Below are 16897 nucleotides of genomic sequence, written 5' to 3'. Positions count from 1 at the left end.
CAGCACAGGTTTGTAGGATTGCATTATGTAGTTCTGTCCATTTCAGCCTCTTGAACTGTCAGTGTTCAAAATTCCACTTCTCTCTATATAATACGTTGTATCAATAACTAGTACCTATTGTGGTAAAGAGGATGTTAGTTAATAGAAACTGTTGTACAGTGAGCATAATAAAGGTTAGGATTTTATCACAACAGTCATGGAGGTCTTGGGAACTGAATTTGACTCTCGTGGTACATCTTCATGGTGCATAGGATCATGAGAAATTAGCTCAGCCAGTGAGGATGACCTGGAAGCATTACATCTGTAAACTGTATAATCTGTCTTTGAGATGGAGAGCCCTCCTTAGGATGGACTGTTTGGTTATGTGTGGTAGTTTTGCTTACAACAGGTATACAGCAGGCAATTTTGGTAGCTTCTGTAAATATTGGCTGCTTGCAGATGTTAAAAACAAGCAACTGTGCCTTAACAGAAGAAGCAGCACGCTACTTTGACCTTGGTCTGCAGTGTCTATATAGATTGGGCACTTCAGCCGGGCTTTTTGGTGCTTTTATGTAATAGCTGATTCAATCAGCTATTAGATAAGTGCCAAAAAAGGCCCATTAAAACACCTGCTCTGTACAGATATTGGGTGAGCCAGGCCTAACTAATGCACTCTTCTGGGCATGTGCTGAGCTCAGTTTGGGAATGTGCTGAATTTAAAGTAAAGCCGCATGTACTCTCTCTGTCTTTTTTTTTTTTGTCTGCCACATGTGGATTTATCATGAAGAAAATCATAGTGTTGATCATATATAGATATATCATTATATATAGATGGATAAAGAGATCATTATAGATAGAGATATAGTTATAGATATAAATAGCTATATAAAGGGCTTAGTCTGTGTGTGAGTCTGTAATGCTCTTTTAAGGCGGGGGGGGGGCATGGCTCCCACCAGGGATTCAAGCGGGGAGAGTGGGGCATGCGGTTGGACCTGAGCAGCAGCAGTGCAGGGCAGTTGGTGGTGGCGGCAGCTGCTGCGTGTGAGCTTTAGGGCTGTGCAAAGCTTCAGTCTCCAATTTGATTTGGCAGAGATTTGACCCGATTCAGTAGCCGCATCTCCAAATTGAATCAAAGGATCCTTTAATCTCTCCAAATCAAACTGGAACCCTCCAAATTGATTTGGAGAGTCGGATATAGACAATAGCTTTAAATGTTTTTTCTACATACCTCTAGGTAGCAGGCAGCTTGTGAATGCTGTGATGCTAGGGTGCATGGAGTGTCCCACAGGAGCGCGGGGGCCTCCCCAGCATGCTTGGCAGTAGACCTGAAAGTGTATCTATATCCCAAGTACACAACCCCTGATCTAATCCAACCTCCTGGATGGCCAAGCAACCTGTGAGCAACCCAAAGGAAGATGGCGGTAACCAAGCCCAGTAGTGACATTGAGTCATCTGTCATTCGTGACAGGCAGTTTGCTAGTGCTTCATAAAATCCTTGACCCCTTACTGATTTTCTTTAGCAGATTTGGAATTTGGAATCCCTTAGTCATTGTGGCCAATGCTGTCCTGCCTGGCCTATTGTTCTGGCCAATGCTAATCGGGAGGGATGACATTGGCCAATATAGGCCTTATGATGTCATCAAGTAGGTCTTGATGATGCAGGCTGCAATGGGCTCGATATTGTAAATGAGACTGCATGTTTCTTGTTTGGCACCAGAATGTTTTAGTTTGCATTAGTTTAATTAGTGTTGCTTTGTGCTGTGATTCCAATTCCCATGCACTGTCTGGAATCTGGTTTCTACATTGGCTTGACTTCAGATTGGACAGTTTATCCAGATTTGACTGAGAAGACAGTTCACTTTATATTATGTAAGGGATGACCTGAACAGAGTAATTTATTGTCTGAGCCAGATGCTGATGGAAAGATGGATTTGTTGAATATCTTTTTTTAGAATCATGGCTGGTTGAATCGTGAGATTTGAGCAGAGCTGGAGCAGTGCTTTTTGAAGTAGTTATGAGTATGCTGGGGGCATGTGGGTGTAAGTGAGAACTGTGGTGGTGATGGCTGGCCTAACCAACAAAGGTGGGTTTCAGCAGTACTGGACCTTTATTTCTTGAAAACAAACTTATGATAGCTCTAGTGCTCTTATCTGATTCAGGAGAGAGGCAAATATTTACTGCATTATAGTCTATTACAGATTGGTTATGAAGTAGAGGTGCACTGATACATCAGTCCATATTGTATCAGCACTGATTTAAAAGGAAAGTTGACATTTATTGTCAGTCGGCTTTTTGGGCTGATGTGGCTGATAATGTTGCCAATAAATGCCACGTGCATGTGCGCAACTGCAGTATGCGTGTGACCAGGAGTGCAGCCCGGCAGCTTGGAGAACAGCATCTGGCTGGTAAGTCCTGTTGGGGGAAAGGGGGGGTGTGGAGGGAAAGGCCATGGTGGGGGGGGCAGATTGAGGCCCCCATGGTGAAGGAGGCAGTGGGGCTGGGGCAGGGGCAAGGAAAAGCTGGAGTGCAGCTGCCGGGAAGAGGCTGGAGCAGTCCTGACCCCAAGTGGGCAGTCTGTCCTTGTCCCATGCACAGATCTGAGGGGGCACATGCCCCCCATGACTTCCCCAGGGGTGTGTGCAGCCACCCCCTCCCTTGCCCCCAGATGAGCCATCTCCTGCCCCAGCCCCATTCCCTCCCTCACCGTGGGGGCCTTAATCTACCTCTCTCCATCCCTTCCCCACCAAGAGACTTACCAGCTGTACACTGCTCTCCGTGCTTCTGGGCTGCATATCAGCAGTCGAATTGTTATTGGCTGATATGGCTGGTCAATAATCAGCCTTCTACATTGGCCCAAAAAATCTTTATCGGTGCACCCCTGTTGTGAAGACGTCAGCAACAGGGTTAGAGCTAAAGGTTTCTTTTGTATGAGAGGAGCAGAGTCCCATTGTAGCCCTTGTGCTTAAGTAAGGGGTTGAGAGAAGAGCCCAGCTCCTTTTTAATTCATTTTCACTTTTAAAAGTACACAGGGGTCACTGCTCTGGTGCTGTTCAGTGATGTGTAGGACTGGCAAGAGCTGTTTCTGCTGCTGCAGTTTCCCACTTGGGGAAATAAGAGATGCATGCTACTTAAAGCCACTGACATGCTGTCGAAGTGATGGAACCAACATCATCTTGTCACATTACACTTAGTAACTGAAATGTGTACTTTGTTTTTAAACAGGTTGTTCCAACCATCCTAGAGAAATTTAAAGAGAAGAAGCCTCAAGTGGTGCAAGCACTACAGGAGGCCATTGATGCAATCTTCCTTACTGTAAGTAATAAAGGCCTTGTCCTGCTGAGAGCTGGTCACTCTGTCTTCTTCAGTATTCTTTTCCCTTGTCCCTCTGAAACTAACCAGGCTATTTTTCTAACATTTTAGACCACATTACAGAACATAAGTGAGGATGTGTTGGCTGTAATGGACAACAAAAACCCAACCATCAAACAACAGACATCTCTTTTCATTGCGAGAAGCTTTCGTCATTGCACACCTTCTACCCTGCCAAAGAACCTGTTAAAACCCTTCTGTGCTGCTCTTCTCAAGGTAAGAAGGGGATGGGTTGATACTTCTCTAGTATTATCACTGCCAGTGATGCAATGGAAACAATGGGTTGGAATGGCATAATATTTCTGGTAGGGAGGGTACTAGATATTGAAGCTGCACTTTTTCTGGTGCAATAAGTACAGAGTAACTGGGAATGTTGTGTCGAGATTGGCTTGCAGCAATAAATTGATTTCCACCTCCCCCCCCTTACATTATTTGAACAAATATTCTTTCATAATAAGTTTCAGTCTGTTATGTGTGTTGTTGGTTTTTTTTTTTTAAAGGCTTTCATTGCCTAGATCCAACTATGACAGGTAAACTTTTTCTCCCTAAACTAAACTTCTCCAGCTATCTTATTACATGAAACTAGAATGGACAGCAGCTTTAAGATAACTGATATTCAGTGGAGTAAACTAATATTTCTTCCCTTTTGATTTCTCTTCTGGTAAATCTTCATCAGAAGAAAATTTGCTCAAACTTAAAACATATCTTACAGCATTATTTTGAAATTAGTGGTGCTTAATTCTTGCCTTGTTCTTTCAAATAAATCCTCTTGACCCCTGGTCTTAAACCTAATTCCACATTTCCCAGTACTTTTGAAAGGGCACCGTTAACTGGAAAGAAGTCTCCATGTCATTTCTTCTGGTATTTAAAATACATTTTAAAAGGTGTATAGCTTTTTCTCCCTTCGTGAAAGACCCAAAGAGTGAAAGCTCACTGTATGTGGGAAATTGTGGAAACTTGCACTCAAATATATAAGTAAATGGGGTAGTAAGAAACTTAATTTCTCCTGTAACAGAAACATTAGGCCTTATAGTAATTGCAGGCAGAATATTCAGGAGAAAGTCTTATTAAGTTGGTGTAAAGAAACTGGATTAGAAATCCTGAACCCACCTTTAAACTTCTGATTATCTGAATCATACCATTTTTCCACAGCATATTAATGATTCTGCACCAGAAGTAAGAGATGCTGCATTTGAAGCACTAGGGACCGCCCTGAAGGTAGCGGGGGAGAAAGCTGTGAACCCTTTCCTTACAGATGTAGACAAACTTAAACTTGATCGGGTAAGTCTCTGTGGTATTAGTAGGATGCCATGTGTAGTGGGTCTTGAATAGCCTTCAGAACTGTGTAACTATTTTATTTAAAATCCTTGCTGGAAATGGTCAGTTCTCAAGGTGCAGTGCTCACCTTTGGAAGCCAAGTTTTACTCAACTCATTATTTATGTGATTGAACTCATCCCAGAGGTGTGCTTGTGTGTGTACCTTTTTGAGGTGACAAGATCAACCATGCATTGACATGTGGCAGGATTGTTCAATAATATCTTCTGTGAAGAAAACTCTTAATATATTTTAAAATGTTTTGAGAGGTCTTATTAGAAGACCTTCTGTGCGTGTGTGTGTGTGTGTTTACAACTCTTATATGTATACTTTAAGATAACATGCTGCTTGGGCTAGAAATTAAATCTGGTGCTATTAATGTCTAATGGAACTAATTTTGATTATTTTTTGATAATAAAACAATTTGAATGATCTTTGGGGTATTCCTATTATGCTAATGGATAAAAACCTAGTTCTTAAAAGGGGCATTAGGTGGTTAGATGCTGGGGACTGATACTTAAATGGTGGTGGTCTTAACTCTTTTTCTCCAGATTAAAGAGTGTGCTGAAAAGGTGGAACTGGCTTGTGGTAAGAAGGCAGGAGGAGCAGCTGATAAAAAGGAAGGCAAAACTCTTCCTGGAAAGACCCCAGTTGTTTCGGGGGCTGCTGGAGACAAGGATACAAAAGAGACTTCAGCCAAATCAGGACCACCAAAAAAAGCACCTGTTGTCAAGGTAGGAGGGATATAGACAGCCTACCTTAGCAAATTGTTATAAGAGAGAGTTACTCCCTGGGAACCTGTTTAAATTGTTCCTAGTTGCACTCTTTTGGGAGTCAAGGTAATCCCAGCAAGTATTCTTGTTCTTGCTGCTTGTGGGGGGTGCTACTATGCTGAGCCACCCACCTCACTGTGCCTGACCTTAACTACGTTTTGGGTGTCTCCCCCAGGGCACCTACGTCTGACTGAACCCCTTACTGGAGCACGTGCACAAGCCTGGGGTAATCGCTACCACCACCCAGGCTTCGTTCTCTGTTAGGGCTCTGTGCAGCCTGGGGTACATGGACCGTGCAGACCTTGGGGGTGATTGGCCCACTGGTATTTTGGGGTGCTTCTTTTAGCCTGAAACATTCAAAAGTAGCCTGCTGCACTGGAGGAAAGTAAAAAGCCAAGCCTACTTTAGATAGCTGAGCCAAGGGAGTTATAAAGGCTTGTCTCTCCCTTCTCCCCTCAGATGCAGAGCCAGGCACGCTACAACAGATAACTTTTTATTAATCAGAGGGGGAGAACAGGGAAGGGGTACAGGACAAATCTTCAAAGAAAATGCCTTGAGCAAAATAGAATGGTCTTGTTGGCCCTTTTTAATACGTGGCTAAAGTTACATAGATCTAACTTTCTAGCTAGTCTTCAGGCATACTCACTGATTCATGCAGATGGCAGCCTAAGGTCCCTGCTTGAAGCTGTTCCAAGATGCCTGCCAGAGGAAGAGCTCCCCCCAGACCAGGTGGCCTGATCCTTAAATAACTTTTCTAAACTCACCACCTGGTGCCAGCCAGAAACGGGCATTATTTGAACCCTGCTGTCGCAGACCAGTCATTTCAAAAGTGGTCAGCAACCTCTGGTGAAGTGACCAGAGTCACTCAACTGGTTCCACAGGTTCATTGGAGGGAAACTTAAGACGGAGGTTCTGGAGACAATAAGGGGGGATGAGAGTGTCCCATACAGCACGCACAAGATACACAGCAAAATAAATCCAGAAACACTTGACCACACACAACTCCAGGTGTGTGGGTGTTACATTCTCCCTCCAGCCCAAAATGTCCCAATCCAAGGACAGATAGAGGGAGACTTCTTCACACTGCTTATGCAGCAAAAGGTTTAAAAAGGATGGAGTCTGGACTCTTTCAGAAAGCAAACTGGTGTGGAATGAGGATTCTGTTCTTACGTCTTCTAAATCCCAATATTTTTTGTAATGCCAGGTACTGATTAGGACCCAGCTAGACAAAGCCTTGTTTGGGATGATATAATTGGGGGTGGTCCTGCTTTGAGCAGGGGGTTGGACTAAATGACCTTCAGAGGTCCCTTCCAACCTTAATTTTCTATGATTCTATAATTTTGAAACCCTGAGGGCAACCCACCCAATACCTTCCTCGGAGGTTTTTGAACTGTATAAGCAAGAAAACATCCAGGCATGTTGGTGTAGGACTGGCACATATATGAATTCACAGCACATTCAATACCGGTATCGCTTTTGCAGGAAAGCATAATCTGCAATGTTGCTTTAATGTCTTGACTACCAAGTGCTGTTTAAAACTGCTAATCTGGTTAAGGGAATCGAGATGACTTTCAGATGTTAAAAAGGTTTCCAATAGTACACCATCTTCACAGTGTCCTTCAGGTATCTTTTTCTGGCCAAGCAGAGAGTTGGGGATTCTAGGAACAAATAGAAAGGTGGCATTCAAATGTTTTGTTTAACATTGTAATGAAAAATGCTTTCTTCTAGGCCTGACAAACTTGGAACCTATCATCTATAATCTCCAAAGGAAATGGAATCACTTGTCTCTTGTTCCATAACCCTTCTCAAGCAAATGTAAACCCTTTTTACACTGTCTTTAACTTCTCTGCAGAATTCTCCCCATCTGCTAAGACTTGCTGCTCTTGAAATTACACATAAATGACTTGACCACTTTGCTTGTTAATCCAGTTACAATTGGTATATATCAAAGTTTCCTTCTGTGAAGAAAGACTTCAATTGCTTAAATGTATCTTTTGGAATTGGAGCCAAAGATTGAAAAGCAAGACTCCCTTCTTCTGACTTATAAATATTGTTTCTTTACTGAGAGCTTTATCTTGGTTGACTTGTTTCCTTTTCAGCCTGGTGGCCCACCCAAAAAAGGCAAACCAGCAGCAACTGCTGGTATGGGAGGCGCTGGAACTAAAGGCAAGAAAGGACCTGAGACTAAAGAGATATTTGAATCTGAGCTCTCGGTAGGTACTTTTCTTCACTCTGAAATACAAAAGGGAATGCTATGTCTTGCAGAGAAAAATAATTTGCATCACTTACATCTTGTAGGATTTATGGCCCTCAAGTTGCAATTCCTACACTATACCAGAGTAAAGCAGTGCATTCAAATTGGTGGGGCAGAGGAACTGTTTCACTTGATCCTGAAGTTTTAAGATGGGGCAGGTTCTGGTAAACAAGCCATTATCAAATCCCTATTTGGGTAACATTTGAGGTCTTTTGCCTCTCAGGAAAACTCAGTTGCCAGAAGGATGGAGGAGGCTGAAATGTCCACAACAGTACTTTCAAAGTTGCAAATTATATTCAGTTGCATATCGGGAGTTAAGTCTGGGAAATGGAGTGTTCTGGAGCTTGACTCCCACAGTCCAGATGAGCAAATCAGTAAAATATATATTGTTCAGACTAAATTGCAAACCTCATGCTTTCCAGAGTGCATTTCCAATTCTAAGTCATCCTTTTAGTTTGCTTAATGCAGTAGTATACTGATGGTAGGTGGGCTAAAGTTAGAACCCACAAGTAAGCTGTATACATGCTGAGCAATGATAAAAGTCATTGAAACAATTGTTATGTGTGTTTTCAATTATGATATTCAGGCTGGGGGAGTGGTAAATACACTGGAGGGTAGGGGCTAGGATTCAGTGACCTAGACAGATTGGAGGATTGGGCCAAAAGAAATCTCATGAGGTTCAACAAGGAGAAGTGCAAAGTCCTGCACTGAAGACCGAACAATCCCATGGACCAGTACAGGCTAGAGGCTGACTGGCTGGGCAGCAGCTCTGCAGAAAAGGACCTGGGGGTTACAGTGGACAGTAAGATGAATATGAGCCAGCAGTGTGCCCTTGTTTCTAATAAGGCTAATGGCATACTGGGCTGCATTGGTAGGTGTGTTGCCAGTAGGTCAAGGGAAGTGATTATTCCCTTCTAGTCAGTACTGGTCAGGCCACATCTGGGGTACTGTGTTTAGTTTTGGGCCCCCCACTACTGAAAGGATGTGGACAAATTGGAGAGAGTTCAGTGGAGGGCATCAAAAAAAGTGAGGGGGCTGGGTCATTTGACTTGTGAGCAGAGGCTGAGGGAACTGGAATTTATTTAGTCTGGAGAAGAGGAGACAGGGGATTTAATAACAGTCTTCAGCTACGTGAAGGGGGATTCAAAAGAGGATGGAGTTGAACTCTTCTCAGTGGTGGCAGATGACAGAACAAGGAGCAATGGTCTCAAGTTGCAGCAAGGGAAATTTTAAGCTGGATTTTAGGAAGAATTTTCTCACTGGGAGAGTAATAAAACACTGGAACAGGTTACTCAGAGCGGTGGTGGAATCTCCATCCTTGAAGGCTTTCAAGACCCGGCTAGACAAAGCTTTGGCTGGAATGATCTAGTTGGGGATGGTTCTGCTTTGAGTATGGGATTGGATTAGATGATCTGAGGTCCCTTCCAACCTTAATTTTCTATGATTGTCAGGCTCTGAAATGAAGACATTTCTCCAAGTTTTAAATGTTGTACATATGTTACTGTGTCATTTACATATGCAGTCTTAGTAGGAGGTACAGATATTGTTGGAAACCAATTTGATAATGGTAGCTCCTTCCCATACACCAAAACAACTTTGCAATCATATACTTGCCCCTTGCCTAGGGTGCCTGCGAAAATATTAATTTTTCCCATTACCAAGTGCTGTGGGTAAATGGATTGGATTTTGAAGCCAGGTAAATATTAATGGCAGTCTAGCAAATCTGGGCTAAAATTTGCATAACCCTAAAACTAAATGCAGGTAGCACAGGATTTTCTTCTTTTCCCTGTTCCTGCTTAACTTCATCTGGCAGTTATGCACAAAAACTAATCTTTTCTATGTCCTCTAACAGCCTAACTGTATCCTGAAACTCACAGGGCCCAAAAAGTTTTACTTGCATTACTCCTCTCCATTAAGGTAAAACTGTTAATTACATGGCTCTACCAGTCTGACTCCTGAATTGCAGGCACTTTGAGAGGTGGTATTTCTGTCTCTGACATGCACTTAAGGCTTCTGTATCTCATTTGAGAGGGCCTGTTGAGAGGTGTTTAATTCTGTTCTGTTTTGTATGCAGATAGAAGTGTGCGAAGAGAAAGCTGCAGCTGTCCTTCCAGCCTCTTGCATACAGCAGCTGGATAGTGGCAACTGGAAGGAGAGGCTTGCCTGTATGGAGGAGTTTCAGAAGGTAAGCATTAGAAGGTGAAAAGAAAAGGATGGCTTTTAGAAGCAAGCATGAAATTAGGGAAGACAGTGACTTTCTGCTGCCTTTTAGGGCTTACTTTTTTTTTTTTAAAGGGGAAGCATGTGTATATTAGTAAATAACAACAAATCTGCTTAGTGGAACAGGCAGTGTATGCTGGCAAAGAACACTTGCTGATATAGTTTTAATCTGCTTTTTGAACAAAATAACTTTTAACAGCAAATACTTTTTTTCTTTTAGTATAACTTTATGTATATTAGGTTTTTTGCTGGTATAACACTGACTTTTTCCAACTCCTGATGAGGGTAGCTGTGCTAGCAAAATTTGTGCATAGGGCAAGTCTGAATCAAACCTGTTGTCCTGACCTGGAAATGTGTGTCACAATCTCTACTAAAATCTCTTCTTATTCAATGTTCAGCACCAGTTTTAAATGCAAAACCCTGGCTGGCAAACTTGTAGGTCTGTAAGCACCATCTGATTACACCATATTACATCAGCCTCCATATCTGCTAATGAGAACCCCAGTGTCTCTCTTGAAAGAGCTCAAACAAAGCATCATGTACAACAAACAGCTCTATTTAGTATGGAGCCTGGCTTTTTTCCATTAAAGCATTTCTGCCATGTGACCCTTTTTAACTGTGAGTTTTGCACTTAAAAGCAGGTACTCCAGATGCACAAATAATTGATGCATTTGTATTACAGTTGTCATTGAGCTTTAGCATTAGCCATAAAACATGCTTAACTGAAATCATATGGTTTATATACCATGCATGGCTGCACTTCATTATCGCAAATCTGAATCAACGTTGAACTTTTATCCAAATGTTAAGACATCAGGATTTCGTTGGACTGCAGATTTTCTTTCTGGATCATTCTAGAATTTTGAATGTCTAAATTGCTTAATAGACTTAATCTTAAGATGTCTGTTTCTGTTCTTATAGGGAGGTATCTGCATTTTCAATTTAAGCAACGTTGGCTGTTTGATGAAAACTCAGTTGTGTTCCCATGACAAATGTTGCCACCTAAAGAAGAGCTGTTAGGCACAGCTGCTTATATATCTATATACATTTATTAAAGGAAATAAATACAAATAAGTTAAATGGCAGTTTGAACTGTTTCACTTCAGTATGGGTCCAGTAGCTATAAAGCTGAAACGAAGTTCTAGTCTTGTGTGGCAAGGTTTCTTTCTGGTAGTTACTACTTACTGAGGAATTATTGTGTAGATGCAAGTCTCAGGTGTGCAGTATCTTGATTTACTATGAAGTGTAAACCCTTTGTAGATAAGCCCAGAGTGGTTTAAACTTGTTTCACAATTGTTTCGCTATTTTTTCTCCATATTTGGCATCTAATGGCTAATTTGATTTTCATTCTTCAGGCTGTAGAACTAATGGAAAAAAATGAAATGCCTTGCCAGGCTCTAGTGAGGATGCTGGCCAAGAAACCTGGGTGGAAGGAAACCAACTTTCAGGTAAAATTTCAGTTTTACATCATTGATTGCAGTTCCTTGCTGGAACAGTCTTACATTTGCCCATTATTGTGCAGGTTCTTCATACGTAAAAAATGTAGAACATAAGCTGTAAGTACACTTCTGCTAGTTATTTTGGAACTTAGCTACTAAAACTCTAAATTGAACATATAGTCTGCTCTAGGGTTCTGATGCAAATGAGATGCTCTTCCAAATAATTTGTTTTGCTTTGTGGTTTTTGTCATATGGGTACAATTGTAAACATCTTCATATTAAAGAGATTTTTTTTTTTTAAAGAAATACTGTTACTTTTGTTTGGGCCCGGATTTAGGTTTTTATGGAAAATAAACTTATTCCAGGTTTATTTTGGGGAGTTTATCATGCAGTAGCTTGGTTTTAAAGCCAGTGGCTGAAGGTGCTGCATTTTGCAAGCAGTGATGATTTAAAAAAAACCCCCAAAACATTTCATTTTTAATAGTAGCTTTGCTCATTGGTGAGCTGAAGATGCTTTTACTCTGTTCAGCAAGTTTGAACAAATTTCACCTTCATAATAGAGAATATTTTTTGTAAAGAAAAATTTCACTAAGGGATGTATGTAGAGCAGTCTTAGAGCCTTTGGAAAGCATGAGAGGGAACTGTGCCTTTCTCCTTTTGAGATTAGCTCGGAAGATCAGTTTTTTATAAAGTGATTTATTTTCTTCACAAAATTGGCATAGCTACATTTTCTAAAAGAATTTGATGGTACAACTCAAGGATTTGTGCTTTTCTCCCAAGTTCAAACAAGACAGCAGTCCAGTCAGAACGGTAGGTGACTAGAATTCAAAAGATTCATTGTTACCACAGAAACTTGCCAGCTATACCAGGATGCTGATCTGCTCTTTGTTTCCATCTGTATAATGGGAATAGTATTGCCATTCTTATGAGGTACTTCGAATGTCGTTGTGTCTGAAAATTGTTTAGCTAGTTGATGGCTTAATTCTATTGCTCAAGCTGAATGATATGCTAAAAGCTTTCCATAATGCATGGTAAACTAGGTTTTAAGATGAACCATGTTAACGTGTCAGAAACAAAGATTTTAATCCTGTATTCCACTAGATCAGCAATTCCCATCCTCAGGTAGTGACCCAAATGAGGGTTGCTGGTGCAGTGCCAGTGGTGCCGCATCCACAGGACAAGCTGTGCCATCTGCTGGGAGCTCCCCTGTCCTTGGGCCGCACACTCTGCTCCAGGCAGCAGGTTGCGGCAAAAAAAGGTTGGGAACCACTGCACTAGATACTAATGTGAGTCCAAAGTGTTTGTGAACCTATTTACTACATTTGGGGAGGTAGCCAAATTCCATTTGACAGGATTTCAAGTCAGTTTGAACTACCCTGTAGCCCAGACTAGAATATGTAGTAGCACAAGTGAATTTACTTAGTGTTGTTTTGCCCTTTCCAGGTGATGCAGATGAAGCTTCACATAGTTGCCCTGATTGCACAGAAAGGAAACTTCTCCAAAACATCAGCACAAATTGTGTTGGATGGTCTTGTGGACAAGATTGGTGATGTAAAATGTGGGAGTAATGCAAAGGAAGCTATGACAGCAATAGCAGAGGCATGTCAGTTGCCGTGGACTGCTGAACAGGTCAGTGAGTCACAGTAGGACTTCAATATTGGGGGAGGTAGGGAGTGGGGAACACCAGTACCATTCACATGGAAGACTTTTCTTCTTATGCCTGAGATCCAGTTAAGTGTTCTGCAAAATCTTAGTAGGTGTTTTGTTTCTGTTTATGGGTTTGTCATAGCCTGTTAGTGGGATAAAGATGCAAATTTTCCCTTCTGTTCTAGGTTATGGCCATGGCTTTCTCACAGAAGAATCCTAAAAACCAGTCAGAAACCCTGAACTGGCTCTCAAATGCAATTAAAGAGTTTGGCTTTTCTGGGTAAGTCTTGAAATAGTGAACGGAAATTTGAATTCATGCTTTTAGGGTGGAAACATCTATGAAGACATAGGGTCTTAGTCTGGTGTGAAACTTTTTCTTTCGTCTGCTGCCATAAGTGCGTGTAGTAAGCTGCTGTTCCTGTAGCCCAAATACAAGCACTGTTGTCTGTGGAAGGATCGTGTTTCACGTACGTAAGTGCATCACTCCCTAACAACAACAGAAGAATATTGGACTATTATTTTAATAGCTGCCTAAAGTGTGCTAGACACTGCATACAGATATACATACCTGTCCCAGAGATCTTGCAAACTGAAGTGTGAGATGGCATGGGTGGTAAGGACAAGATTAACAAGAGCGGATACATGTGCGTCTTGGTACTTTAAGTTATATCTTTCTATAGAAGAAAGACATGAGAGAATAAGTCTTCCTTCATGCTTATAGGTATCGTGTTTTTAATTTTTGTTTTTGTTTTGTTTTGTCACAGTTTTTGGGAGCCATGGTGGTAGGATGAGAAGGTGGGGGTGTTAGCTTGGTCAATATGAAGAAAAGAGGCAGCACTTAGCTCCTCACAGGAGCCTGCAATTATCTTGCTTACCTCCTCTCTTGGTGGCATCTTTCAAAAGCTGTCAAAGTACTCCAGGGTTCCCTGACACCCGAGTTCAGAATCACTATACTACACAAACGAATCAAGAGCGCACCCACTCCTCTTGTCAGGAAGTCATTGATTTCTGGAACTGATGCTGTCAGAATAGGAAACACCAGTGGGTCCTGACTTCAGGGAGCTGGTACTCTAGGCTGCTTTAGTCTGCAGTCAGTAGCCATCCATGAGTGCCCCCTGCATAGATTCCTCATGATGTGTTATTCCATCACTGAGGATGCCTCATGTTTATACCAAGGACAACTAATGTTTGAGGCAGCCCAGCCCAGATCAGTGGTTGTTACTGGTTATCTTTCTCCTTTAACAATTAGACTAGTTGTTGACTTTTTCCACAATTTCCCCCTTCTCATGGTGATTTTAAATAATCAGAAACAAAGCCATAATCATTCTGGTGGCTCTGTACTGGCTGACTCAGTCTTGTCTTACAGGTGGCTATTCAGTCTTCAATCCAGTTAGGAATATCTCATGACCAGGGATCCTGGTTTTCTCTGATTGGTTTAAAAAAAAATGCAAGTTCTCTGATTTAAAAAACCCCAATTAAAATTGAAGGCACCCCACGGGCCCCCCTGGCCCTGCTCTATGCCCCTCTTCCCCCACATCCCCTTGGCCCTGCTTGTGCATCCCACTTCCCCAACCCTGCAGGAGAAGGCCCCCAGCTGCCAGGGCTATGGACTGAAGCCCTCTGTCCCCACTCCCGCCTGGTGCTTGCTGCGAGCTCAGGAAGGGGAAGGGGAGGGGGAGGGCCGGCTCCCCGCCACTGCGTGCACCCCCAAGGGGCAGGGGGGGGCCTTACACCCCCAGATCTGTATGCGGGGCGGGGCAGGTGCAGGCTCCCCCCCGCTTTCCTCCCCCGGGGCCTCTGCAGACCTGGTGTGGCTATGGACAGGGCTCTCTTTGCTGCTGCGAGCCAGGTGCCACCTCCCCCCCCCCCCCCAATCCTGCAGCAGCATGTGTGAGAAAGCGGAGGGGGTACCTTGCCAGGGCAGTACAGAGCTCTCAGCAGCAAGGAGCTTCCCCACCCTGCCCTGCATCACTGGGTCACACCCACCAGGCTGCGGAGTCCCCTGTGGAGGCCAGCAGGGCAGGGAGCCTGAGCCTGCAACAAGCAGCCTTCCCTCTGTCTTGGGCACAGACCTGGGGATGTGGGTCCCCCCCTGCTCCCCTCCCCACCCCTCACCCCCAAGCCTGCAGAGAGGGGGGTGGGGGGCAGGGGCAGGCTGTGCTCTGCAGCTGCTGCTTCCTGCAGGTGGCAGCCAGGGCCCAGGTGCTGCTGCTGGGTGCTGCAGGCTGTGGACCCAGGTCCTTGACCCTGTAGTCCTGGCAGGCGGGGGGTGGGGAAGTGAGGGGCGTACTGGCAGGGCCAAGGAGGGGAGTGAGGGGCACTGGCAAGGCTGTTTGGGTGGGGGGCTAGGGCTGTTTATGGCTTGGCAATGAGGGGTCTGGACCTGAGTTCTGTGAGCAGGGGGAGCTCTGATTTTTCCATAACCCCAAATCAAATACCAAAATTTATAGGTATTTATTATATCAAGAAAACATTGTGTTCAACAGATATAGATAGTGGCCTTTCATTTTAATCATGGATTTGAGGTTTTTTATGAGAGAAATTGTTTGTGTTTTTTGTGGGGGGTTGTTTTTTTTATCAGGGAAAACCAGGATCCCTGATGAGCACCTACAATGGGTCCCACGCTTGCATCTCAGAAGAACTAGTTAATGTAGAGTAAATCATCATTCTTCTTCAAGCAACAAAATAGCTGTCTTCAAGTTGGAAATAAATTGCTCTGTTTTGGATTTTCCAGTTCAATGGCAAATGGAAAAATCATGCAGTGGTGTTTGGGGTTTTTTTTGGTTTTGGTTTTTGAAACATACAAGCTGCATTTGTAGCTTTGGGCTAATTAACAAAAAACCTCAAAGCACTAGACATTTGTCATGTTCCATTCTATTTCATGCTTGCCTCTGTTCTATAACCAGCTGTAGCTGATGTCTCTTGCTGGTGCTTCAATATTTTTGCTGTCACGTTCATATGTGCTTTTCTCCTTTTTTTTTTTTTTCAGGTTGAATGTCAAAGCTTTCATTAGCAATGTGAAAACAGCTCTTGCTGCCACTAACCCAGTGAGTAACTAAGGATTACGTCTGAAATTTTTAATACATTTAGTCTAAAATCTTAAATACTTTTGTCCTTTTCTGGCAGGCTGTAAGGACCTCTGCTATTACGTTGTTGGGAGTCATGTATCTCTATGTGGGTCCCCCTCTGCGAATGTTCTTTGAGGATGAGAAGCCAGCTCTTCTCTCCCAAATAGATGCGGAATTTGAGAAGGTAACTCTGCAGGACTTAACTCTTTTAACAAACACCTACAAGTGCCACTTATTCTTGGTTTAGAAATCTCCAGTGGGCTGCTTATCCTGGCTATCTTTCAAAAAAAAAAATAGTCAGCCCTCAAAACTTCTGAGTGTAATTAGCTATTCAAAGAAACTGTTTTGGCTTTCCATTATTTCTGTACTGGAGCAGTACACTGGGAGCTCGAAAATCCATTGCTCTGACCACTTAATTTGTGGTTGTGTTTGTGAACAGTTTCAAATGCAAGATTCTTAAATGCCTTGTTTCTCCCAGCATTTGCTAAAGATTGACTTTATGTATCATTTGTAGATGCAGGGACAAACCACACCAGCCCCAACTCGAGGCGTTTCCAGGCACAGTGGTGGCAATGGGGATGATGGTGAGGAAGAAGAGCAGGAGGATGTAGGGAGTGATGTTGTGGATCTCCTTCCAAGAGCAGATATCAGGTGAGTTTGATTCTACAAGCTAAAGACTGCCCCTTTCTTCTGTATTTTCTAAAATGCCATCTTTCTATCCTAAGTGCTTCTTGTCTAGCGTGCTGCAATCTTTGTGTGTTCTCTGGAGCATATTGTATTATAGTTGCACTAAATAGGTCATAAAAGGAACTAAATGTAAGGGATTAAGCTAT

The 16897-nt window shown here is 42.9% G+C and overlaps 1 protein-coding gene across 4 annotated transcripts in view; it reads left to right on the top strand.

The window, feature by feature from the left end:
• CKAP5 (cytoskeleton associated protein 5) overlaps positions 1-16897 on the top strand; it is an 81721-nt gene that overhangs the window by 32742 nt on the left and 32082 nt on the right. For all 4 annotated transcript variants that reach the window (XM_014602225.3, XM_059722824.1, XM_059722825.1 and 1 more), the window contains exons 10-21: positions 3202-3291; positions 3400-3564; positions 4501-4629; positions 5215-5397; positions 7536-7649; positions 9765-9875; positions 11266-11358; positions 12793-12978; positions 13182-13276; positions 15986-16043; positions 16123-16248; positions 16579-16715. In XM_014602225.3, coding sequence (XP_014457711.1) covers positions 3202-3291; positions 3400-3564; positions 4501-4629; positions 5215-5397; positions 7536-7649; positions 9765-9875; positions 11266-11358; positions 12793-12978; positions 13182-13276; positions 15986-16043; positions 16123-16248; positions 16579-16715 — 1487 coding nt within the window. The remainder of the gene's footprint in view (positions 1-3201; positions 3292-3399; positions 3565-4500; positions 4630-5214; positions 5398-7535; positions 7650-9764; positions 9876-11265; positions 11359-12792; positions 12979-13181; positions 13277-15985; positions 16044-16122; positions 16249-16578; positions 16716-16897) is intronic.

This window comes from Alligator mississippiensis, chromosome 2 (assembly GCF_030867095.1).
Source record: "Alligator mississippiensis isolate rAllMis1 chromosome 2, rAllMis1, whole genome shotgun sequence".
Lineage (NCBI taxonomy): Eukaryota > Metazoa > Chordata > Crocodylia > Alligatoridae > Alligator > Alligator mississippiensis.
Note: the sequence above shows the minus strand (reverse complement) of the source record. Positions and strands in the feature narration are given on the sequence as shown.